Raw genomic sequence first — 25,770 nt, forward strand, 5'->3', positions numbered from 1 at the left:
CCATCTTTGGTAAAATTACACATGGATGTGACATGACTAAATTTCCAAATCTGATGTCCAAAAGAGCCTGCTCCTTACATACAGCAGTCTTGTCCGGCACAGTTCCTCTAACTTTTAATTTTGATATGAGAATAGTGAGTACTTTCATCCGCAATTTCAATTCGTTCATCAGTACCTGAGACACTACATTAATCAACGCTCCTGTGTCCACCAGAGTTTTTACGCATAAATGACCAGCTCTGGCGTATATTATGGGTAGACACTTAACAGATTGATAATTTTGTGGCACTTCCTCTTCAAGTAAATCCTCTGGCCTCACAATCCAACTGTTTACGGACACCACAGTCCATTCATTATTATCCCCATCGGTCAAATTCAGGCTGTCTTCCTCATTATTTACTGTGCTTTTTTTGTCCGTCCCTCTGCCCTCATAATTGGGTGCATTGGGATTCAATCCATTCTCTTGCTGTCTTACGCGATGCTCCCTGTAAGCAATATTTTCTGCTCCATGACAGTCTTCATTATTACTAGCCTGTATGGCTCCTCTCCAACGGTCTTCCTCCTGCCTTTTTCCCCTCAACTCTTCAATATACCTTCTTGACTCTTCACTTCTCTGGTCATGGTTCATTTGGTAATTTCCTCTTACTGTTCTTGGATGTCGTTCCTTCTCATCCCAGCGATAGTATGGCCTTCTGGGTCCACTATACTTCCGGTACATGTAACGGTAAGTCCTCCCATTATGCCCACTTTGATAACTATATCCTTGCTGATTTGTCACATTTTCTTGAGAGTTAGATCTCCTGTAGTTATCTCTTCAGTCTCTCCGCTGTCAATTTCCCTCCCGAGGTACAGCCTCTCCATTCGTTCGCTCACGAGGCATTGTTTGAGCCTCCTCATTTTTGGTGGATTACTTCCTTCTTCTACCTCCAACATATGGATAGCCTCATCATGCCTCAACCTTGGCTGATTTTGACTTGACGTTAGGTCTAATTGTTGCAAAGTCACTTCCGCTTCGGCTGCCGTTCTGATGTTAGCAGCGATCAATGTCCTCTGTACTTCGATGGGTAATTGCCGAGATATCGTGGCGATCATCTCGCTATCACTAGGTAGTATGTCTAAATCCCTAAATTTTATTATTTGTGAAATAAAGAACTGGGAGAACTTCGTTGGGGATGTAGCTGGGTACTTGCGCGAGTACAGCTCCATTCGTAATGACTGTTGTGTCGACACGTCCCAGAACTTCTTAAGGAAAGCCTCCTTGAACTCCTCGTATGTGGTAAACGTGTATCTAAAACTGTTTGCCCATTCCGCAACTGAGTCACCCAAAAATTTCTCTACTGTTCTCAATCGGCGGTCAGGTGGTACCCTATACTCTGATAGAAAATCATCCATCTCTCTTAAAAAAGCCTTTGGCGTTATTTCATTGTTTCCCGTGAATTTTCGTGGCTTCTCCTTGCTACTCCGTAAGATATTATATATAGGAATATTATAGGTCTCATTGGGAGTCAAACAATGAACCTTCTGGCACGGTAAGTGTAGAATATCACTCAGCACAATGTTCTCACTTGTTTGACTCGGCGCCTTTTCCATACTGCTTTGCTGAACAGCACACTTTAATTTACTGAGCTCCTTGTCAGTCCGCAAGTCTAACAGTTCCAATTTATCTTTCGTGTAGGCTATTTCTTTTTCTATAGTCCCTATTTTAACTTGACTTTTCTGGGAAACTTCTGTCCACGTCTCCAGATTCGAACCAAGTACCTGTAAGTCTTCTTTAGTTCTTTCCCCGTCTGCCATTATCATACTCTTAACTTCCTTCCCAGTCTCTTAAATGTCCTCCTGCATTTCAGAACGAAGCTGATTCTCTATTTCCTTCAATCTGTCTTCGGACTCCCTTTGCTTCACTTTAAGCTTCAGGTCAATCTTATCTTCCATCTTCTGTTGAGCTTCTATTATTTGTTTACCAATGTCCGTAGTGAACTCTTCCAGGCTCATCTCCGTATCTACTCGCAGCTTGTCAATTGCACCTCGCTGAAGTGTAATTTCCGCTATAACCTCTTCTAAAGTAGACGATAAATCTCCCAGTCGCTTATCAGTGCTAGTCATATGTTCTGTTACCTGACCGGCTATTCCTCAACAGTGTCTTTAATTTTCTCAATCTGCGTCTGTGTTTTATGTTCTACTGTATGTAGGTGTTTCTCTAATTTTTCCATACCTTCAATACAACACGTACGAACAAAGTCAATTTTTCCCTCTAGCTCAACGGTCGCTACCTTGAATTGCTCCTCAGTTTTAACTACTATCTGTCTAAACTGTTCATCAGTCCTATCTGCCGCTTGCTTAAACTGTTCATCTAACATATTTGATGCTTCCTTATCTCGGCCTGCTCTGCCCTCTTGTCCATCTCCTCCAACAAATCCTTCAGCGTCATCGCCATACCAAAAACGTATATTGAGAAAACGCAGGGATGCTCCCCGATGCCTAGTGTCTTATTCCGTATCTTGTGTACTCCATACTAATGATATTAATTTTACTGATAAGCTTCTCTAATTTATGTTAATCATCACACAAAGAAAACATGGCCTCAAAATCGCCATATAGAAGCTTCCTATTGATTTGGGATATTTTGTGTTCTACCGTGAATAACATAACAAACGCGTCATCATTAATTTTGAAAAGATTTACTAATATTGTGGATCCAAATTCTTATAATTCAAACATCATTAATTCACCTGTCTTTTGCGCTCTAAGCTAAATACTAGACAACAGCACTGGGCCATATTTAACCATAAATACCTCCAACTCAAGGCTAATATTCCAGCATAGGTCTACCAGTCTCGAATCATCACCATTTATTGTAAATATCACCACCATTTACTTAAGACTGAGGTGATCTTAAGTTCCCTAGTCTTACTCTAAATCAAATAAAATTATCATTACTGGCAATTGAAATTTGCTCTGCACACAAATTCCAGGCTATGTCAAGATCAACACATGTCTGAAGGACACGTCATCGACCATTCTACTTCATTAGAGAAATCTTTTTATAGTTCTCTCACTAATAGAGTTCCTTTATTACTACGACACGCCTTACTTGTCAGCTATGTGTTTCTCATTCTAACTAACACAGTTTAAGTCAAACATTTTGGCCGATATTCCTAACGTAATGCATTTAGATTTTACTCTGTTTTTTAAATAAACGATTTCCGATGAAACCTTGCCCTTTCATGTCCGTCTACTGTCATCCGTAGCAATGAACATGGGACTCTAGACTCAAGTTGTCTGAACGTTAGGTTGCCAGATTCCTAAATTGTGCCTTTGGTTCGAATTTACCTGTCTATCCTTACTTAAATTTAATAATTATCTGGGTACCAACTCTTGGTCTCTTCCAGCTTTCGAACCATAATCCTAATCAAATCCAGCCTGTGGAATGGCTCGTCAAACCATATTCACTATTGTAAATCTCAATTTGACAACTTAGACAACTTTGGCTATCACAAAAATGCTCCCAGTGGGATACAAACACACACCAATGTGCCTACTTGCCCCACGTTGGGCGCCACATATACTGTACCGTACCCAGGGGTAGTTACCCTCTGGACAATGCCTCCATTCCTGTATAAATATCCAACTAACTCAGGGTTGGGCAGAGAGTGGTTTGGTTGTTGATAGGCCAGGCTAAAAGTCGATGTTCCTCACTTAATTATAAGTAAATGACAGGAAAATGGAGGTATAACTTGAATGAGAAACAATAATATGGGGTAGGATGAGTTTATTCACAAATATCCCCGAATCATAGTAATAGAAAATCAAGTGAATCAAATAATAAAAATAACATTAACAAAATCTCAAAATTAAAGAAAGAAATGGACATTAAAAACATTAATTAACCAAAGAATTAAACATGAAATGAAATTTCAAGTACAACAATAAAAAAACTTGTAAACTTTTAGAAATGATCTTCTTCTGATTGTCCATTGTTCATTTTATATAATAATATGCGTATGGACATACTGATACATATTCATTTTGGATGGAGTAATACACTTTAAAGTATCACATTGATACAGGTTGTTAATTTGTTTTGAGTCGTTGCAAGATTAAACGTTAAAAGAAAAATTTTACATAAAAGAAAATTACAATAAAAGGAAAACTAAGACGCAATGAAACATGATATGAATTATGAAAAACACTATTGGCATTTCCCGATGCTATATTTACAATGCATAAAAATAAGCAAAGTATCACATCCATTTACATTGGATAAAGAGAAGGAAATCTTACGTACTACACTGACTCGACATGAAATGTGGTTCACCAAAAGGATCTAGTGAGAACTAGATTGACCATCGATATTACTCAGCACTCGGGCTGTTCCCCATTAAACAACAAGACAATATATCCAAACAACATGAAATATCATAAAACACCATCCTGTAAGAGAAAACATATTATTATGCTAATAAAACATGTGCCTCCCACAAGGCCAACCCCTTGTCCACGTCGTGGGAGGTGGGCAACAGCATGAAGTAGGGGATTGCCTGTAGGGGTGATGTACAGTGGGGACTGTGTGTGCCCCATGACTGCTACGGTAGCTGTGAAGGTCCTACAGGAATCCTGAAAAGTGACGGCTAACGGGGCTCTGGTGAAGACCTCAACGGCAGCAACGGCGGAGAAGGGGTCCTTTTGGAACGGCGAAGCTGGCGGATGAGGCAACCCTTCTTCTTGGGGATAAATAAAGAAGAAACCACTGCCTTGTGGTAAAGAGGGATCTTTAAAGGCTAAGGGAGATAACCCCTACAGAAAAATCCTGCGGTCTAGCGCAGACAGGAGGCAGCCCCTCCACTGGACTTAGGCTGCTGTGGGCTAATAACTTGCACACCTCAATTAAACTTATTACAGAAATCAGACGAAATTTATACCAGCCGGATTTTATGGAGACTACTTTTGCAATGAAATACAGAACACGAATCGGATTCTGGAATGTTAAAACTATATATGAAACTGGCAGACTGAGGGAAACTGTAGATACTTGGGTTGAGTGAAACAAGATGGACAGGCTACAAGAGAGTATCACAAGGCAGGCATTGAGTTGAAATCCACAAGGCAGTCGCAGGCAAGGCAGACTGAGGGTTACCTGGAAGAGAACCATAGATAAGGAGATTGCTGGAGTTAACAAGACATGGAGGGAGGTGAAAGCATTGGCGGCAGATAGAACAAGCTGGAGAAATTTTGTCGAGGCCCCATGTTCCACATGGAATTAAAGGAAATAACATAACAACAACAACAACAATAAAACATGTGGAAAGCAATGGGCAACATTGCCTTCTTCTGCTGCATTTGCGCTCTCCATAGCGCGATCGTCCATCACATATTTCCTGCTGTGCTGTGAGCTAAAAGGAAATGTTGGAACTTAACACTGTACTAAGGCTTGGTTTCTGTTTGCCAAGATTGTATCACGGAAATATCATCTCATTCACACTGTCTATATAAACACGGCCAATAAATAAGCTTGTGAGGCAATATCATCTTTCTTCGGCTACACGGAAACTCGTGTACAATCGTACTCCTTCCTAGCATGCTTCGACAATTTACTACACACACCAGACTCATTGGTCTGGAATCAATTGCGTCAATTCTGATAATTAATAACCTCTCAGAAGACAATCGCAGGTACATATTCACTGCACATCATTCTTTCACTTCATCAGGCATGCAATCGACCTGCATAATCACTTTATAACTCCGCATGCATTATAACCTCTTATATCCATTACAATTCTCATCAGTCTTTTACATTATGAGACCAGGTTCGATTCCTGTACAATCATTGGGCAAAACAGTTTCCAGCCTAAATCAGAAGATCCTATTCTTTCAACGTTGTTATGCAGCTCCTTACGGGTCAGTTTCTGAAATACCATGCGTCATGCAATTTAACTGATACTAACTCTCTAAATGATCAAAATTAAAATTGAATTTACACTCAACATAGCAAGAGTTGAACTTGGAAATTGGATGAACTTGTCAATCTAATCCTCCTAGCTCTAATGTACAAGGAAAAATCGGAATAATACTAAACTAAATTAACATGCATAAATTAACAACAAATAATCCTAACAACTCCCTCATTATCCCATCTAACTAGTCGTAAATCAAAATAAAAATATAGAGATCATGCATTTCTCCCTTATCCTTATCTACAACATTACAGAGGTGAAATAAATACATGCTGTCAGGCTTACTTTACATTAAATAAAATCCCTGCACTAAACTGCACTAGTATTTTAACATAACCCATATAGTTGTTTCCCTCCAATGCAACCTCCCATCCATACCTTACTAATTGTAACTCCTGTTTTATTATCGTATCCAATTCCCGTTTTGCTTTCTCTGACCATTTATATTTAATGTACCCTCTCCCCAGTATATCACTGTTCTTTAACTCTCTCTTCTTGTCCCTCCCTACCCCCCTTTTTATCAACACCCACACTGGAAAATGATGTGATTCAACCCAATTTCCTACCTCCATCCTTATGATTTCTTCTAACATATCTTCTGAGCTTATTACTATGTCAATCACGCTTCCTCCCTGTTCTGTAACATAAGTCAGCTTCCCCTTCCTGTTGCCCTCTTTCCGACTATTTCGAATACCTAAATTTCCCGCTGCATACATTTCTAAAAGTTTATCTCCATAACTGTTTATGATTGTATCTACACTTCTTCTACTTTCCCTCATTTCCTTTCCATCTTCTTTACTGTACACTGGGCTCTGCTCCCTTATTCTCGCATTCCAGTCCCCAAATAACAACACACCATCTTCCTCTTCAAAAACTTCCCTCTTATCATACTCATTTCCAGCAATAACTCCTCAAAAAATATTTATTTGTGTATAACGAACTCCTAGGGTGGCAATATGTAAATGCTAAACTTCCCTTCTTAACCCTCCCTTCTTCCCTCCCCATATTAAATCTAATCCAGATCACTTCTTGCATCTCTGTCTCAGTATCTTCTACTAGTCCACTATATTAGAACCACTATTCCTCCTGGTGTTCTCCCTTATTCTGTTCCTTTCTTTTGTATTTATGCTTAACCACAAACCCTTTCCATGTTATCTCCTTCCCTCTTTCAAGCCATGGCTCCAAGAGTGCCACAATATCCTAACTTTCCACAACTTCTTTAACCTTTTTATTACCTAATTTGCCTAATAAGCCCTCAATATTCACAAACCCCATTTTCCAATTTTGCTATAACTTACCCATTCCCCCTTCCAGGTTTCCTCCCCTATTCTTGCTTCTTGTTACCATAGCCCTCTCACTTTCTGCCTCCATTTCTCCTTTCCTTAACATCTTTTGTCGCTCTCTTCCCTCTTTTTCCTCCAAACCTTTATACCCTTTACCCCACATGTCTTTTTAGACTCATACTTCTTCCTTTGGTCATAGCTCGTTTTCCTTTCTGTTCGTCACGCATATCACCACCTTTATTGTTCACTTGTCCACTGCACTCTGCTCTGAACAATTCTTGAGTCTCTCCCTCACTCGCCACTTCCCGACTCACTTTTTCCACATCCGCACTGCGCTGCCCACTTCCACTTGGGTAACTCTCTTCACTTACCTCCACACGTTCCATAACTTGCTCTGCGTCCTTCCTTCCGTCTTGCCTTGCCATCACTTCCTCCTCTGTTCTGTCATAATTGTCCATTGCTTTTAGTTTTGACACTGACCACTCTCGAAACCATTTTCATTTGACACCACCAGCCGCTGCCCCCTTATGTGTGTCTTCAGCTCTTGGTGTCTCACCCTCCATAGATGCCTCTTCAAAATTTTCATATCTTCACTTCCTTCTTTACCCATATCTCTCTTAACCCAGATTTTATGTCCTTGTAAATTACTGGCATTCCTTAACACTATTTCTGCCAGTAAAGAAGATAGTAACTTTACTCTAATTGGTCTGCAACCTTTATCTTTACCCACTCTTTCCACATCGTCTATATCCGCTTCAGTAAAATTTATTTTTATCATGTTCTGGATAACCTCCACCACTCTACAAATTACGTCTACCTTGCCTTCCTTCTCATCTTCCTGACACCATAAACATATGGATTTCTTCATCCTCTCCTGGTTGCATACTTCTGCTTCTTTCTTCAACTTCAGCACCTCCTCTTCTAGATTTTTTTACTTTCCCTCTTAACAGCTCTACTTCTTTCTCCTAGCTACATGTTTTGTTCATCGTTTCTTCTGTCTTTGCTTCCGGCCATTTCTTCATATTTCCTATCTCCTTTAATTGCTTTTTCATCATTTCCTTCATCTGCTCCCAAGGGGAGGTTTCTTGTATAACTTCCCTCACTATCTCCTTAATTGCTGCCAAGTCTTCCCAGCTGAAATTGCTGCTGGGATTCGGGTCGGGGTTTATTTCCACCCCTTCAATGACCAGAAGCACAGCTATCAATGCTGCCACCAGTACCGCTTCACCCATCTTTCCCAGCTCTTCTTTTCTCTCCAAACCATTCTTAGAATTCTTCCCCTGCTTCCACTGCCACCTCCTGATAGCGGTCCAGTACTTTTCAACTCCCACCATACTTCACGGCACGCACTACACAACACGTCTTCTCTCGCCGCTTGCTCAAGCTAGACTGTACTTGGAGGTAAATAACTAATAATAATATTTCACAAACAGAACTACAGCCCTTGGAGATAAATAACTAATAACATTTCACAAACAGAACTATAGCACTTGAAGGTAAAAACCTAATAATATTATTTCACAAACAGAACTACAACCGTTGGAGATAAATAACTAATAATAATATTTCACAAACAGAACTACAGCACTTGGAGGTAAATAACTAATAATATTATTTCACAAACAGAACTAGGGCTAATATTTCTTCTTCTTATACTTCTTATTCTTCTTGAACTAGCTCCATAGTCTGGGTAGCATTACAATATTTTTCATTGTATATCTGCAAAAAAAATTGAGTGATAGAAAGGAACAGACAAACAACAAATCAAGCCTGCAAGATATATCCATTATGTAAAATAAAATTTTCACTGTTATGTATCTCCTGTCTTGCAGATGTATGGACAACCAACAATACAGAACCAACAAACTCACATGATTCAACAGCTTCCAAAAGAACTTTCTGTTGAAGAACAGTTTGATATATTATATAAGGAAGGACAAGCAAGAAGTACAAACACATTCCAACAAATACAACAGTCCTGCAGTCCTCATTTAATATCACCAGGTTAGTAAAAGACTTTTTGAATGCTTTTTTTTTTCTTCTGTATATATCATAAAAAAGCCCAGATCCATCTTTGGGGTGAACTACAATAAGTTTGTTATCAGTACTTTCACCATTGTTAATTACTGTGTTGATGAGGCTAAAGTACCTCACAGAGATCACTGTAAGTACTTAGGTGTTAATATAAGGAAAGATCTTCATTGGAGTAAACACCAAGGAGAGCAGCTTTGGCTGACAGTGGCCACGGCTTCACTGTGAATTTCCAGCTCTGCAATCGGGAGGCAGTGTTCTTGGTCCCACTGTCAGCTGTCCTGTGAATGCTTTTCTGTAGTTCTCTTTGAGTGTGATGTACAAGATCAGGCATAATTGTAGATGACAATTTTACATATCAGTTCAAATCTCTGTCCAAAATTCCTATTGTCTAGAATTGCAAACAAGATATATATTTTTAAATAGCCGGGCTGAGTGGTTCAGACAGTCAAGGCCTTCTGACGCCAACTTGGCAGGTTTGATCCTGGCTCAGTCTGGTAGTATTTGAAGGTGCTCAAATACATCAGCCTCATGTTGGTAGAGGTACTGGCACGTGAAAGAACTCCTGCGGGACTAAATCCTGGCACCTCAGCATCTCCGAAAACTGTAAATGTAGTTACTGGGACACAAAGCAAATAACATTACTATATTTTTAAATGATGGTGAAATCAAGTAATACCAGTAATATTTGCATACTACTTGCAAACTAGCTGAGTATATAATCTCCTAGGTATTTTTTTTCTAGTGGTTTTACTGGGAAGGAAGTGACCATGGCCTTAATTCAGAGCAACCCTAGCATTTGCTTGGTGTAAAAATTAGAAACAATGGATAAACCATCTTCGGGACTGTTGATAGTGGGATTCGAAATGACCATCTCCTGAATACAAGCTAATAGTCACATAGCCCACACCACACAGCCATTTACACAGTATTGGTTCTTTCTTGAACCAGACATCAACTGTTTCATCAAAACAATTACCTACTTGTTCTGTCCTTGCTACCACTACTCTTTCCTGACATCTGCAAATGGAGGTTTGGACATTCCTCAATGGAAATCCACTATTTTTTCTTTCGGGAGAGGAGAGGTGAATTTCATTTTGGGAGAGAGTAGTAGAATCCCAGTGTAAAAGTGTGGCTTGTTAAGTCCGTTGGAGTATATATTTTAATGAGCATGGCAGGTTGATATTAAGTAGCACGTTATAGCACAGTTATAACTAATTATTAATTGAAGACCTCCCTGGAATAAGGATGTAACCAACAAATTTTTGAAAAGTGAGATTTCAGTGGAAATAGGGAATATCATCACACCTCTATGCTGTGGTGTCATCTTATGTCTTATATTTGAACTTCAAGCTGGTTTACAGCCAGAAGAGCTTTGTCCTCCATGGTGTAAGGATGGACCATCAGTCAAGATGATGAACAGTGCTTGTGTTGGTTCATCACCAGATGTAATAGATCATTTAAAGAAAGGCCAAAGATGAAATCATATCTATATTTTGAAATATTTGGCATTTGTTGTTGTTGTTGTTGTTGTTGTTGTTGTTGTTGTTGTTGTTGTTGTTGTTGTTGTTGTTGTTGTTGTTGTTGTTGTTGTTGTTGTTGTTGTCTTTGTGTCTTTTTATAAGGACTGGAACATGGTCCACTTAGCCTCAGGAGGTCAAATGAGCAGAGGGGGTTCGATTCCCACCTCAGCCATCCTCAACGTGGTTTTCCATAGTTTCCCACTTCTTCTCCAGGCAAATGACGGGATGGTACCTAACTGAAATCTGTGACCACTTCTTTCCCTCTTCCTTGCCTATCCCTTCCAATCTTCCCATCCCTAAAAGGCCCCTGATCAACATGGCAGGTGAGGCCACCTGGGTGAGGTACTGGTCATCCTGCCCAGTTGTATCCCTGACCAAATATCTCACACTCCAGGATACTGCCCTTGAGGTGGGAGAAGTGCAATCCCTCACTGAGTCTGGGGGGGGGGGGAGAAAACCAACCCTGGAGGGTAAACGAATTAAAATTTTAAAATATAGAAAATAGAAATGCATATGAACATGTAAGTTGAATGAACATAGGTAAAGGGAGGAGACAAAAGGGTAAAGATGAATACAAGTGATAAACGACTGCAAACACAGGATGTGTTTGTCTTTTTTTCCCCATTTGTGTCATTCCTTTTTCCCTCCTCACTGACCTCCGATTGTGTTTGTCCTGTATGTTTCTGTTCATGTTCTCATTTTCTATATGTGACTTGTCACTTGTTTGCTCCTTTCTGTTACTTTTAATTATTTACATTTATATACCCCATTTTGTTCTTGTAATTGATTATGTACTTATAATATTAGTCCTATTTTTATTAACAAAATTAATACCAATTTCTGTTTATTTGACAGAAATTCCACAACTGCAGACATCAGTTGTCAGTGCTGAGAATGGTTTTGGGTAAGTAATTCCTGGTAACTTTGCATCATGGGCAGCGAAGAAGGTGAGGTCATTTTGAATTTCTGCTTCACTGATAAGTTTTCTTGTTATTGTGAATAGAAACAAAGTCATTTTCAGAAAACAGATCAATGACTTTGCCCATTATCTTGAAGTTTATTGTGTAATACAAAATAGCAGTAATCTCATTCCCTGTCTACCTTAATTAGGATTGTTTGTCGAGATTGAATGAGATTAGAGGCTATCTCTCTGAATTCCTGGACATGGGTTGGAACTTTTAGTCTTCTTGGTGCTGGAGAACAAATGCTTAACATTGGGAAGTAGCTGCACATTCCTCAGATAGGCAATCTGAGGAATGATGTGCAATAGAAATTACATTGTACATTACTGGAAAATTAATCTTTAAGTTTGTAGCAGCTTCCTTCATGTATGGTGCATCATTTGTAAGAAATAGCAGAACATCATTCCCTCTGGCCGTAATATTTTCAAGGCTGTAATAAATAACTGAGAAATTGTTTCATTATTGGCACAGTTTTAGCTCCTTAGAAGTTAGAATGAATGAAGTAGGTACACCCCTCTTGACCATTTGTACAGTTGAGAGGCAATACAGTGACTGAGTTGGAATAATCACTTCTTATTTGTGTCAATGAAGCACTAAAGTACAATAATAGAAAAATTGCAAAAAAATTGCAAAAATTGTTTTGAATTAGAATAGTAAATGCAAACTTGTATCCTCATACCGAGGTGCTGAATTTATTTTTAGACACACCCCCAATACAGGTGAGCTGCATGTACCATTTCAACCACATACCAGCTTCCTGCCATTCTTAAGTTTCTGGCAGTACCAGGAATCAAACCCAGGCCCCCAAGGATGGCAGCTAATAACACTAACCATTATGCTACAGATGTGGACATTAGAATAGTATAAAATAGGCAATAAAGTACAAAATAAAGGCAAAAATAAAACCTTTCCCATCACGTTTCATAGATTGCAAAGATAATTTCAGCACACAAATAATTTCTGAGAGTTACAAATAAAAATACTGTAGATCTCTAATTGTAAGAATAGTTAATTTAAGTGTTGCAGAGTGGTAGCTTTTACTGTTGGTAAAGCCAGTCTTCTTTCTCAGAGAATTGCTACAGAATTAAAATAATCTGTTATTTTGGTAGAGTCAGAATTGTTTTCAATATACAAAACATTTATTTGGTAAAGTATCTCTTATACAGTAGCGTTGATTGGAAAACTAAAACTAGAGACGAAGTGAAGATTTGAAGTGCCATTTGAAGTTGGGGAGATTTACACTGAGATCTCAGAATGTTGATGAGTGATGATGATTTTTGCTTTAAGGAGACAACTACTGAAGTCACTGACTTGTTTTTATTTTTTATTTTCATTTGTTTTACGTTGGACCACCACAGACAGGTCTTATCAAACAACAGCATAGGAAAGTAGTAAGATTTGTAAGGAAGTAACCACAGCCTTAATTAAGGTACAGCCCCACCATTTAACTGGTGTGAAAATAGGAACCCACAGAAAACCATCTTTAAGACTGCCAACAGTGAGGTTCAAACCCACTATTTCCCAAAACAGCTCTGTGACCCAAACCGCAAGCCAATTCCCCTGTTTTTGTAAATACTGATGGAAAGAACTTGATGCATTGAATAATAATAATAATACCAAGCTCGATAACTGTCGTCATTTAAGTGCAGCAATAATAATAATAATAATAATAATAATAATAATAATAATAATACCGAGCTCGATAGCTGCAGTTGCTTAAGTGCAACCAGTATCCAGTAATCGGGAGATAGTGTGGGTTTGAGCCCCACTGTTGGCAGCCCTGAAGATGGTTTTCCATGGTTTCCCATTTTCACACCAGGCAAATTCTGGGGCTGTACCTTAATTAAGACCACGGCTGCTTCCTTCCACTTCCTAGGCCTTTCCTATCCCATCGTCGCCATAAGACATATCTGTGTTGGTGCGACGTAAAACAAATAGCAAATAATAATAATAATAATAATAATAATAATAATAATAATAATAATAATAATAATAGAACAATTTTTGGGTACCAATTTATGCATAATTGCTACTACATTCTATCAAATCATTTTTGAAGTTTATAATGATGATAGCAAGCAAGGCATTATTTTTGAGACTTCTAGGAATCCTAGGAACCAGTGATTACCTTCTTCAAGGACTCTGGAAGATTCCATAGTGTTCTTGGCTGAGTACTTTATCCTTTGCGCTAATGAAGATTACAAAAGGTCCCTGATCCTACTGGGCTGTAAATAGCGTACTGTTAATCCTTCCACCCCTCTTGCAGTGCACATTTTAGGGAAGTAATGATTTATTCTCAGTTTTATGCTAGCAAGCATTTAGTGGAGTGCGAGTGGAATAGAACTGTGAACCATAGTGATTTCTTGACTGTGTTTTATACTGTCTTTTGTGATACAGTAAAAATATATTCTAAACATAAAACATTAGCAACTAGGAGGGACTGTAACCATGTAAAATGATTTAGAGAATAATAACATTATTTTTACAGCTATACGATACTGGTTTAAAATGCAACACTTCGTGAACTGGAAACTTCCATTAATGGAAAAAGGTTGCTTGACCAATCTTATTCTAGTTAAGGCAGGTAATGATGATGATGATGATGATGATGATGATGATGATGATGATGATGATGATGATGATGATGATGATGATGATGATGATGACAATGATGATGATGACTTCAGAACCTTAGTTTTTGAAGTATATTTTCCCTTCTTTTTATCTTTTTATTTTTGGTAAATAGAAAATAGACTAGGAATTGTTTTAACCTTTAATACATACCTATTATTTAAACAAACCATCTTGTGAACTTAATACAGTGTAGGCCTATCCTATAGAATTAAATTCTTCATTCATCTTTTACAGGACAAATATGTATCAGTATGCTTCACAACAAGAATACAGTCATCAGTCCCAGGTGACAAAAGTAACTGAAGAAGCCAGAAAGAATATTGATAATTATTTACACCAAAAACAGAATCTGCAACAGATGTATCCTCAGCAGCAATGCATTCAGCAAGATCAGTTTGAAATGCAGCAGGTGGAACAATTGTGGCCAAAACACCAACAACAGGTATGACAAGGATTAATATAACATAGAGAAAAATTAAAATATAATAAACACCGCAGGTTCTTAGCATTCTAAAAATATAAACAGCTGCATGCAGCCCTCCTAGTCCCATTTGAACTGGCAGCTTCTGTAAACTACACATGTTGCAATAAAATCTGATTACTTATCCTTTGCATATTGATCAGCAATAACTTTGCCATTCATTTAAAATATCAAATCACATAAATTTGAACAAAATCTTACTAAGCATTTGAATATTTATTACAATGTAATTTATCAAAATGTGAATTGTTATCATAAGATGATATTTCACTCATGCAGCAAGTGGAACAGTTATGGCCAAAACACCAACAATGGGTACGATAAGAATTAATATAACATAAAGAAAATTCCTATAATAAACACCACAAAAGATATGACAGTAAAGATAGAATCTATTTACAAAAGATGTGACAGTAAAGAAATAGAATCTATGTACAAAATCTGAAATAAACATGAATTAGGTAATAGAAAAGCATGATTTTTACATATGTTGCTCTAAAACAGATTGAAATGATGCAGCACCCACCAGAGAAAAATGTACCACAGCAACATCCACAACCTGCACCCAGCTTTCATAAGATGATGCCCCCAGAAGAAATGTTTACCGAAGACTACATTGCAGAAATCATGAGTGGAAATGCAGAAGTGATCATGGGAAATACTATAGGGTAAGTAATACTTTGTAAAGATGTATCAAACATTACATAATTACCATTGCCATTCATTTTATTACCTTAGTTTCAAGTCTTGTTTGGGCCTATTAACACCCGAGTGCTGTTTGGTAAATTCTAACATAAATGCTTGAGCAGATGACATACATTGTCCATTTTAATTCCTTTGTTTCACCTTAGGATTAATATATTTATATTACAGGTTATTTTATCTATTAAATAATAGTATTATTCATCCAGAAACATTTTTAAATCCAAGTTTTTACCTTTTATGCATAATATTTAAATGAACTATTTTGTTAACTTAATACAACATATCCTATAGAAATAAATTCTTCATTCACTTTTTACAGGACCAATATATATCAGTATTCTTCACAACTGCAATATAGTCTCAAGTCACAAGATCTGGAAACAGTCTGTTAAAGGAATACAGCATAATTTCCAAGAAATTTGCAACTGCTTACATTTCTCTGCATCCTCAACCACTTTTGTTGTCTGATACGTCTCTCCTGCCTCATTTAAACAAGGGAGGTAGATTGTGTCTGCATGTTTAGGTATAAACCATTTGAACCATATGCTGAAGAATTTCCAAGTGTTCTTGTTGCGACTTCTTCCATACATGTACCAGCATCCATACACTCCAACTTCTGGACCATCAGCAGACCACTATCTTCAATTCCCACAAATAATTTGTACCTCATCTTCAGTTCCTTGGGTATTAAAAATCTTGTTGTTTCCTTCTCTAAGTATGGGGTTTGACAAGGTCAATTGAATGGTCGTAAAGGAACTTTCTTCTCAAAATATCTGGAAAGTCATAAATTCTGCAGTACCGTATTGATTCCACCAGAATTCATCACAGTAGAAATATTTTCAGTGGCCAGTGTCTACATTTTCTAGAAACATGATACTCTCTGGACATTTCACCATGATACCCACTGGAAATTTTGTTTTACAGAAGTCATAGGTCCTGGTTTTCTTCTGTCCCCTGAGCAAGCTTGTAGTTTTTGCATGATTGTTGATATTGTAATGGTTATAGTGTCCGCCATGCCAACTTGCTAGGGGCCAGGCTTGTCACCGTATCGGCCCACCCCCTTAAGTTCGACCGCTCCAATCACGAGCAACACTTAAGTGCCAGGCTGGCCCCTCTAGACTCCGTCTGCGGTCCTGCAGCAGAGGACTATGGAAATTACTCGAAGTTTAATCCGGAGTTTTCCATCTTGCGAGGTTCCTGGATACATCTAGCATCCGGACTGTTCTAGAAGAGTCGGCACAGCTACATAAGAGAGGAGTTACTTGCCTGCAGTTAGTGAGAGACTGAGAGTGAGATTGAGTTTGCTGGTGTGAGTTAGCAGAGAGTGCAGCCTGGGCTGAGGTGTCAGCCTGATGGAGTATCTGTCTGTTGGAGCTGAGGACTTGTTCCTGTTTCCCTGACGTTGTGTGTGTGAGTCTCTTGGGGCTGGCTGCTGGAGAAGAACCTTGGGTGTTTTGGAGCAGCGCGAAGGGAACACTGGGTGCCAACGTGTGCAGACTGGGAACGGAGTTTGACGGATTGAGTGAATGGCGGATACTATCCCCGAGCTGCGAGACTGACGTGTAGGCTGTGGGCCGTGACAGCGCTAACGAGTGTGAATGAGTGGCTAACTGACTGTAGAGTGAATAATCAAAGACTCTCTATGTGGGTCATCGTAGATGGAACATGAGAAACTAAGAGAGGGAGCACGAACCGTGTATGTGTGTAACCACGTACTTGTGTAAGATGTAAGCTCGGCAGTCGTGCGTGTGTGTAAATGTGTAATTGTAGTGCTTAGTTAATAAATCTTAGAAATAGGATGCTACCAGGCTCTGTACTCATTTATTTACTTATTTACCCTGCCAACACGTTGCAACTGGTGTCAGAAGTGGGATGGACAAGTGTGATAAATTAGTGGATAACCTCGTACGTTAAAACTGGTGTCAGAATCGACTACCTGGTAGCGCATTTTGTAGTCGTTAGAAATTTCTACTAGTGAAATGAATTCCGAACAGCTCCAGATTTTTCTAAGCAAGTTTAGTGAACTTGAAAATAAAATTTTATCTGGTTATGGCGAACTCATTAGTGAACTGAGATCTGAGCGGAGATCAAACTCGGACCAATTGAAAACAGACTTAAGTGAACGGAAGAGCGAGCAGTTAAAGTCCGAAAACGAAGTGTGCTCTCTCGAAACCGAGGTCGACAATGACGAAGTGCAGGATGACAATGAACTGGACGAGAAGCGGTCCGAAGAGATGCTCACGGTTGTGGAGTCCGGAGTTTGAGGCCCAGCGGTGGAAGTGAGTGCCTTGCATGCGGAAACGATGGCTGTGGAGATGCGAATGAATCCTGCTAGCAGCGACGGCGGCTCCACCATCGTGAAGTTGGAAACCCTACAGAACGACGGGATTACTTCCAAGAGAACGTGCTGGACCCAGTTCGAGACCAGATCGACATCCAAGAAGAGTACCGAATACCCGATCGCCGGACTACATGTACAGAAGATGATAGTTCAACGCAGCCCCCAGCCAAGTTCGACCTGCAAGGAGGTTGTGGGAGTGCTCGATGTGCACTGCGATGTCCAGCAACCGAGAGCCACCTACCGAGTCCAGCTGCAGGAGAGGACTCAGCGCACCGATATAACGCCGTGGGAATTTGAAGCCAAGATCGAGCGACGTGATTGTGGAAGAGTTATCCCGAGGTGACACCAGGCTTGAGGCGGCTGATGCCTGTGTTAAACTACATGGCGCTGAGATCCGTCCAGGGAGGATGATCGGCAGGAAACAGAACTACAAAGAGGCTCTGACGATGGCCCATGAGACAGAGGCAGCGACTGTAACGGCACGGCTGGAGGGACCACTACTAGGAGACGGAGCACCAATGGAAGATGAACCGATGACCAACAAACGAAGATGCCACCGGACCAGGACACTTGGTCCGGCACGAAGCTGCATGCCGTCACGACCATCAATTTTCGCATCCCGGAAGGAAAGGAAATTCAGCGGGGCTAAATCTGGGGCGAGCAGACCAGTCTCTGGCATCACACCAGAGGACTTCGAAGGTGCTCAAGCCCTGAAAGTAGATGCAGGTGTGGACGAAAGGAAAACCACCGAAGTTCTGGCTGCCACGCAGGGAATTGCTGATTGTTATCAACGGGAACGAGGGCATTGTCGACCAGACCCAGCGGATCCCCCATGGGAAGGTGGTGGCCAACCGAACAAACCGTATTGCAGCGTATCGTGGAGCAGCTAAGGATGAGCAGCCTTAAGGAGGAGGCAATGTAATGGTTATAGCGTCTGCCATGCCAACTTGCTAGGGGCCAGGCTTGTCATCGTATCGGCCCACCCCCTTATGTTCAACTGCGCCAATCACGAGCAACACTTAAGTGCCAGCCTGGCCCCTCTATACTCCGTCCGCGGTCCTACAGCAGAGGACTATGGAAATTACTCGAAGATTAATCCGGAGTCTTCCATCTCGGGAGGTTCCTGGATACATGTAGCATCCGGACTGTTCTAGAAGAGTCGGCACAGCGATATAAGAGAGAAGTCACTTGCCTGCAGTTAGTGAGAGAGTGAGAGTGAGATTGAGTTTGCTGGTGTGAGTTAGTGGAGAGTGCAGCCTGGGCTGAGGTGTCAGCCTGATGGAGTATCTGTCTGTTGGAGCCGAGGAGTCATTCCTGTTTCCCTGACGTCGTGTATGTGAGTCTCTTGGGGCCGGCTGCTGGAGAAGAACCTTGGGTGTTCTTGTGTAAGATGTAAGCTCGGCAATCGTGTGTGTGTTTTTTAATAAATCTTAGAAATAATACGCCACCAGGCTCTGTACTCATTTATTTACTTATTTACCCTGCCAACACGTTACAATGTTACAGTGTTTTTCATTTATTGATTGAACACGTTACAATATTATGACACATACTGTTTTATATGGAATACGAAAACACTTTGATGTGACTTTACTTTTCAAACAACCCACATGCATTACAGAAATTGAAACCACAGTGACCTTGATGAGAAGGTCAATTTCCACATTCCCCACTGTGTCAATAATACATTATGTTACGGCATTTCAAAATTACACTGAAAACTTCATGAAGATAAAAATAGAAGGGTTGTTAAAAGGATATTGTGATGTCAGTGCTCACGTCCATCTAATTATGAGTTGCCATATTAATAAACTGTCAGGAACTATTAATCTTGAACTCATAAATATATTTAGAATATTATTATTATTATTATTATTATTATTATTATTATTATTATTATTATTATTATTATTATTATTATTTTAGAGAAATTTGGAACCATACTAGGGCTGGAGAGTGTTACAAAAATATAAAAGTTTTAAAATCAAAATAATTTCTAGGCAACACATGCAAGAACAGTGTTCAGTATCTCGTCGTAAAAAGGAAGAAACAGTGTACCTGGCAACAAGAGTCTGACCTTGGTATGACATCATCGGGTGATGCAACAGTGCCACCTCCGAGCACCTCATGCAATGAGGGTTGTGCTGCTGTCAGCTTGCATTAAGAAGATGGTGGTTCAAATCCCACTCGGCAGCCCTGAAGATGGTTTTGCTTGGTGTGCCATACCTGGCCATCTCTATATTTATCTGCTTCGCTTTTCTCATGAACTTCTTGCCTTCTGTTACATATGTGTACTCATTGACATGGCTGTTATGGCTGACTTTGACATCTAATTATACTTGCAGAGTTAGCCCAAGGAGATCTCAGATGTCGCCTTTGTCGTTGTGTGATTTTACGATGTTATGTTCCCAATCTTGTCTATCTGACTTTTCCATGGCTCTTCTTCTGAGCTTTTATTTTGGTGAAGGGTAATGGCAAGCGACACAATGTTTTTCGACACTTGTTTTTACAAGCGTTCTTTCAAACATTTTAAGATATGAACACTATTGGTCTTGGAGGTTTCCAACGTGTTTTATTGCACTTACATGAATGGTCTGATTATGGTAATTTAACTACTATTTTTTTCGATTTCTTTCTCCCTGTTATTTGGGGGTGGCCTCGTGGACCATGTTTGTTTTATATCACCATGTGGCATTGTGGTTGGCTACTATTTCTTTATTCTCTGTAGCTATTTATTTATTTTGTGGCCCATCTTTGTTCTGTTGTTGTCCATGTAACCTTTATATTAGCTATGTTTTTCTTGGTGTCACAACTCGGTACATTGATCTGTGTCTTACTATAATTGAGTGTTTGTATTGTGTGAATGAGCTTTGTTGCACCTTGGATGTGTGTTACATTGACTTTATTTTACGATTCCTGTTGTGGATGTCCCTATCTTGTTATTCATGTACCAATTTGCTATCCGATGTCCCCACTATTTGGTTGTGTAGTGGAAAAACGTGTACATGGGAGGCTTGTGCTGCTTTGGCATTTGTGTTATATATGAGAGACCTATTGATGATGTGAATTGGGCCTCCAATCTTGTGTGGGTTTGGCTTTGCATATCCACGTGAGACATTATTTATGAACCGTACTTCTACATTTTGCGGTTTTTTTCTGACCGTTGTTCTCTGTTATACGTTCCCTGTTCCTTGGACCCTTTTAACCTATTGCATAAGTGTTCAAATGTGAGATATGTAGGACGCATATCATATTGCCTAGTTGTGTCATTTGTTTGTTCTTATCTTTGCATTTTCTTGGCCACTTGCATTTTCTTTTTGTGTGTGTTCCCTTAGCAATGTCTTGTTTATCCCTGATCCCGGGCGCCATACTTGCGCGTGACCCTCCCTTTCTTTTGATCATTGATCCGGCCATATTTTATCTTTTTGTCTTTTGTTGAAGTTTATTGGAAACCATTGTTGTGAGTTGCAATTTATTTTCATGACCGTGTGTCGCAATCTGTAAATACTCATCCTGTTGATACGTATATCAAATGATATATTGCTTTGGGCTTGAGGTCTGCATTATGCAACAAGGCTATTTTGTTCCTAAGGTAACAATTTCTTTCCTTATATTCTGTATATTTTTATTTATGAAGGTTGAACCTGTTGGTGGGTTCATATTATAGGTAGGCACGACGCTGTGATGGTAGTGAATAGGTTATTAGGCCTATGTATTGATTCCATCTAGGCCGGTTTTCTTTCATTATTTTATTTGTTCATGATTTTCATGTGGCCATCAATATTATTTTGATCTAATGTTTATTTAATAAACTGTTTGTTCCTACTCGGCATTAATATTGTAGGAGTAGGAGGGGTAGCCTTTTAAATTTTACCCTTTTGATTTAATAGGCTCGAGTTCAGTTCATGACTTTTGTCTCTGGCCATTTTTGACCTAGTCTGCACAAACTGTGATAGGGAAGTATTTATTTATCGCCCCATTACCTCTGGTTGATCTGAGCTTCTACTGATATTTAGTTTTCATTTTTTGATATATTTCTGCCTGTGTTGTGTCTTCTGGTTATTTATTCCTTGGTGCTTATCATGCCCAACCCTGCCGTGGGCATGCGAGAAGAATAACATAAGCTGGTCTAGCATGAGCACATACCATATTAATCTTAACAGCAGAGGGGGCCATCTGAAACAGTGTACCTGGTAACAAGAGTCTGACCTTGGTATGACATCATCAGGTGATGGAACAGTGCCACCACCGAGCAAGTCAGTCATGCATTCAGGAGATGGTGGATTCTAATCCCATCGGGCAACCCTGAAGATGGTCTTCCTTGGTTTCCTATTTTCATATCAGGCAAATGCTGGGGCTGTACTTTAATTAAGGCCATGGCCACTACCTTCCCAATCCTAGCCCTTTCCCATCCTTCCGTTGCCATAATCTTCAATGTGTTAGTGCGACGTTAAACCAGTTGCAAAATAATAATACTGCCCGGTACTAGCATGATCGTGCTGTGAGGCTAGCAAGTAGTGCAGCTCTGGCTTCTGGGATGGTAGAACATCATGTGAGAGGTAATTTGATTTATCTCAATGAATTATGTGGCAAAATCAAATATAGAATATTTCAGAAAATGTTGGTGGGAAGAAGTGCAAAAAATGTCTATCTTTTGCCATACGTCAGGACATACAGATATTCCGAAGGTGAGAGTGGCTTGTCAGAATTCCAGAAAGTCCAAAATCACCAACACTGAGCATTAAAAGGTTTAACAGGAGCATCTCAAAGTTAAGGCGGCTGAGCATCATGAGGTAAGTTCTGTGCAACTGGAGCCCAGCTGAAAACATCTGCTGCCTCAGTGGTAGAAAATTATTTGAATTACTACTACTACTACTACTACTACTACTACTACTACTACTACTACTACTACTACTACTACTAAACTGCTTTTGTTCCATACTCTGAAGGAGTACGGAGGGTCTCCTAGAGGGTTACGCTCTCTCTCAGGCCAAGGAGATTTGAGATGGGGAAAGGTGAGAGGCTGGTGGCCATGGCCTATGAAAGGATCTGTCCCAGCATTTGCCTTAGTGCAGGAGAATGGAAAACCATGGAAAACCATCCTCAGGACAGCCAACAGTGGGGTCCAGCCTCTCCACCTTCTGAATGCAGAGCTGCAAGGTTAGCAAAACTAGTCACTGTTGAGCTTTAGCCCACTCTGTTCAGTGAAGATTTGGAAATCATGGATATGGATACTGATCAATAGAGCCCAGATTTCCATGCACTATCAAATCTCAAAATACGCATGCATTCATGCACTATAATATGGCAAAACATGCACAATAAACCGTAAAATATGCACTATCAAAATTCAGTTTCTTTTGAAACATTGCACAACTACAGTAATTTCTCCAAATCGTCTTAATTTAAGCTCATCCGTTTATCTGTCAGCATATTCTTAAACACAGAAAATGATCTTTCTGTGTCACAAGATGTGACAGGTGCACACTTAAATGAAGACATTTGGGACAAATTGAGGTCAAATTGTGCATCTTTTGAATTTTCACCACAATACGTCTTATATAAGCTTGACAAATTCCAAGTCAGGATTTGAACAGATCACTTTGTTCAACCTGCAGTACCTCTAATGCCGCAGCTACTTCTCCATGCAATGATTGCAGGCACTTTTGAATGTCCTCAATAACTGGTAACGATTGCCTGCTGCGATAACAAAGATGTGTGACGAATGAGAATTCCGGGTAGGAAATTCCAGGATAGCAACAGAAGAGGGTTCAGTATCTCAGTAAATGAAATGGCATATGGCTTTTAGTACCGGGAGTGTCCAAGGACATGTTGGCCTTGCCAGGTGTAGGTCTTTTGATTTGACTCCCGTAGGTGACCTGCGGGTCATGAAGAAGATGAAATGATGATGAAGATGCCACATACAACCAGCCCCCGTGCCAGCGAAATTAACCAATGATGGCTAAAATTCCCGACCCGGCCAGGAATCGAACCCGGGATCCCTTGGACCAAAGGCCAGCACACTAACCATTTAGCCATGGAGCCGGACTGCTATCTCAGTAAGGTGGTGTCACAAAGGTGTGATACAAGAGATAAAACAAATGAGCCGTCAATGAGTAATGCACAATTTAAGGTTCAATTTATAGCAATGTATAACTAGAACACCTTATTTCTAAGAATTACAGAGATCGGCATGGGGACTTCCGGATTACATCAATGTTTACTCAAGCAACATACAAGAAATTACTTGGTTAGTTAGATTATAGGACTTCTGCCGTCACATAGGATGCCAGGAATACATTCTCTCCATCTCTCAGTAATAGGTATACTGTATAACATGGAAGAATAGCCCCAAATTCCGCACACCAACTTTCATAATAGGCACTATCATGCAAGTTAACAACATTATATATGTGTCAAAGTCAGAAGATTCATGTTATGCAACATAAATGTCCAAATATTCGCTATTAAATCCAAAATCTTCAAAATATGCATATGCATGAATTTTCTCCTAGAAACACAAAACATGCAAACATACATGGAAAATGAATGGTTATTTGGAATCGTTAAGCCATAAAATGAATATCTGCAAAGTTTGAGAAGTGTAACCAGCTAATTTAAAAACATGCTTTTTTTTTTTTTTTTTTTTTTTTTTTTTTGCTAGTGGCATTACGTTGCGCTGACACCGATAGGTCTTATGGCGACTATGGGATGCAAGCTCACAACCACGCGCCCCTAACCACATGGCCAGCTCGCCCAGTAACATGCTCTCCTGATCAATCACCCAGGCGATAAAGAAAAGTCCCCAGTGCAGTTTTCATTAATGTAAAATTTGCTTACAATAAGAAATACACGGTCCCATTCTAATTAGTTTGTATTTAAGAAAATACTGGTCTCAGGTACTTACAAACCCAGATAATAGTATATTTCACAGAGTTATGGGCAAAGGGTCACTACACTACTGTTGCTGCCAGTACCCTTAGTAATTCTTAGCCTATCTTCTGTCCAGATGTTTCAATTTACATTTTGACATTTCTTATATTTCAGGGTAAATTTTAACAAATTTAAACGAGAACCAAAAATTGATCACCTAAGCTCATCAAGTGTATTGCAACTTTTGCAAGAAGAAAAGTCAATGAAAGGAGTGATGAAGTAGAAGATTGTTTGTTTCCATATGTATGTAGATTAGGTAAGTATACTCACAAGATAATGACGATATTGTGAAATTATTTGGCTCCAGCTTGACAAGAAATTAATTTCATTTAACTGTGAATGTTTGCACACAGCATGAATTCATGCCTCTTTCATATATCAATATACCTCACCCTCCACATTTTGGTACCATTTTATACTTCCTTTGTCATGATATCCCCCAAATGCTGAAATCCTCTCCTGTCTTGCCTATCTCATCATTTCCAACAATATATTTAGTTTCTGTAGCCACCTTTATCTGAAAATTGAAGACAATGCAAGTACCTTCCAAAGGTAGACTCTTTATGAAGATATTTCCTGCCCCACTGTTGGCAGCCATAAAGATGTTTTTCCATGGTTTCCTATTTTCACACCAGACAAATACCGGGGCTGTACCTTAATTAAGGCCGTGGCCACTTCCTTCACAATCCTAGTTCTTTTGCATCCTTACAACACCGAAGCCCTTCATTGTGTTAGTGTGATGTTAAACCACTAGGGGGGGGAAAGGAGATTTCCTCCTTACCAGGGAGTACCTCCAGTCCTTTGAAGGTTCACAAATTACATCTTGCCTATAATCTAGAAATTGTTGATCATCTCAACTTATTGATTTTATATCACAGACTTTACATAGCATTATGTTCCAAAGCATTCTCTCAAAGTTTTAA

The 25,770-nt window shown here is 39.6% G+C and overlaps 1 protein-coding gene across 1 annotated transcript in view; it reads left to right on the forward strand.

The window, feature by feature from the left end:
- LOC136857238 (PDZ and LIM domain protein Zasp) overlaps positions 1 to 25,770 on the forward strand; it is an 87,636-nt gene that overhangs the window by 60,389 nt on the left and 1,477 nt on the right. Inside the window, exons 5-9 of the mRNA XM_067135726.2 lie at positions 9,070 to 9,241; positions 11,647 to 11,695; positions 14,622 to 14,829; positions 15,373 to 15,536; positions 24,962 to 25,103. Coding sequence (XP_066991827.2) covers positions 9,070 to 9,241; positions 11,647 to 11,695; positions 14,622 to 14,829; positions 15,373 to 15,536; positions 24,962 to 25,070 — 702 coding nt within the window. The 3' untranslated portion in view covers positions 25,071 to 25,103. The remainder of the gene's footprint in view (positions 1 to 9,069; positions 9,242 to 11,646; positions 11,696 to 14,621; positions 14,830 to 15,372; positions 15,537 to 24,961; positions 25,104 to 25,770) is intronic.

The sequence above is a fragment of the Anabrus simplex genome, chromosome 1 (genome assembly GCF_040414725.1).
Source record: "Anabrus simplex isolate iqAnaSimp1 chromosome 1, ASM4041472v1, whole genome shotgun sequence".
Taxonomy (NCBI): Eukaryota; Metazoa; Arthropoda; class Insecta; order Orthoptera; family Tettigoniidae; genus Anabrus; species Anabrus simplex.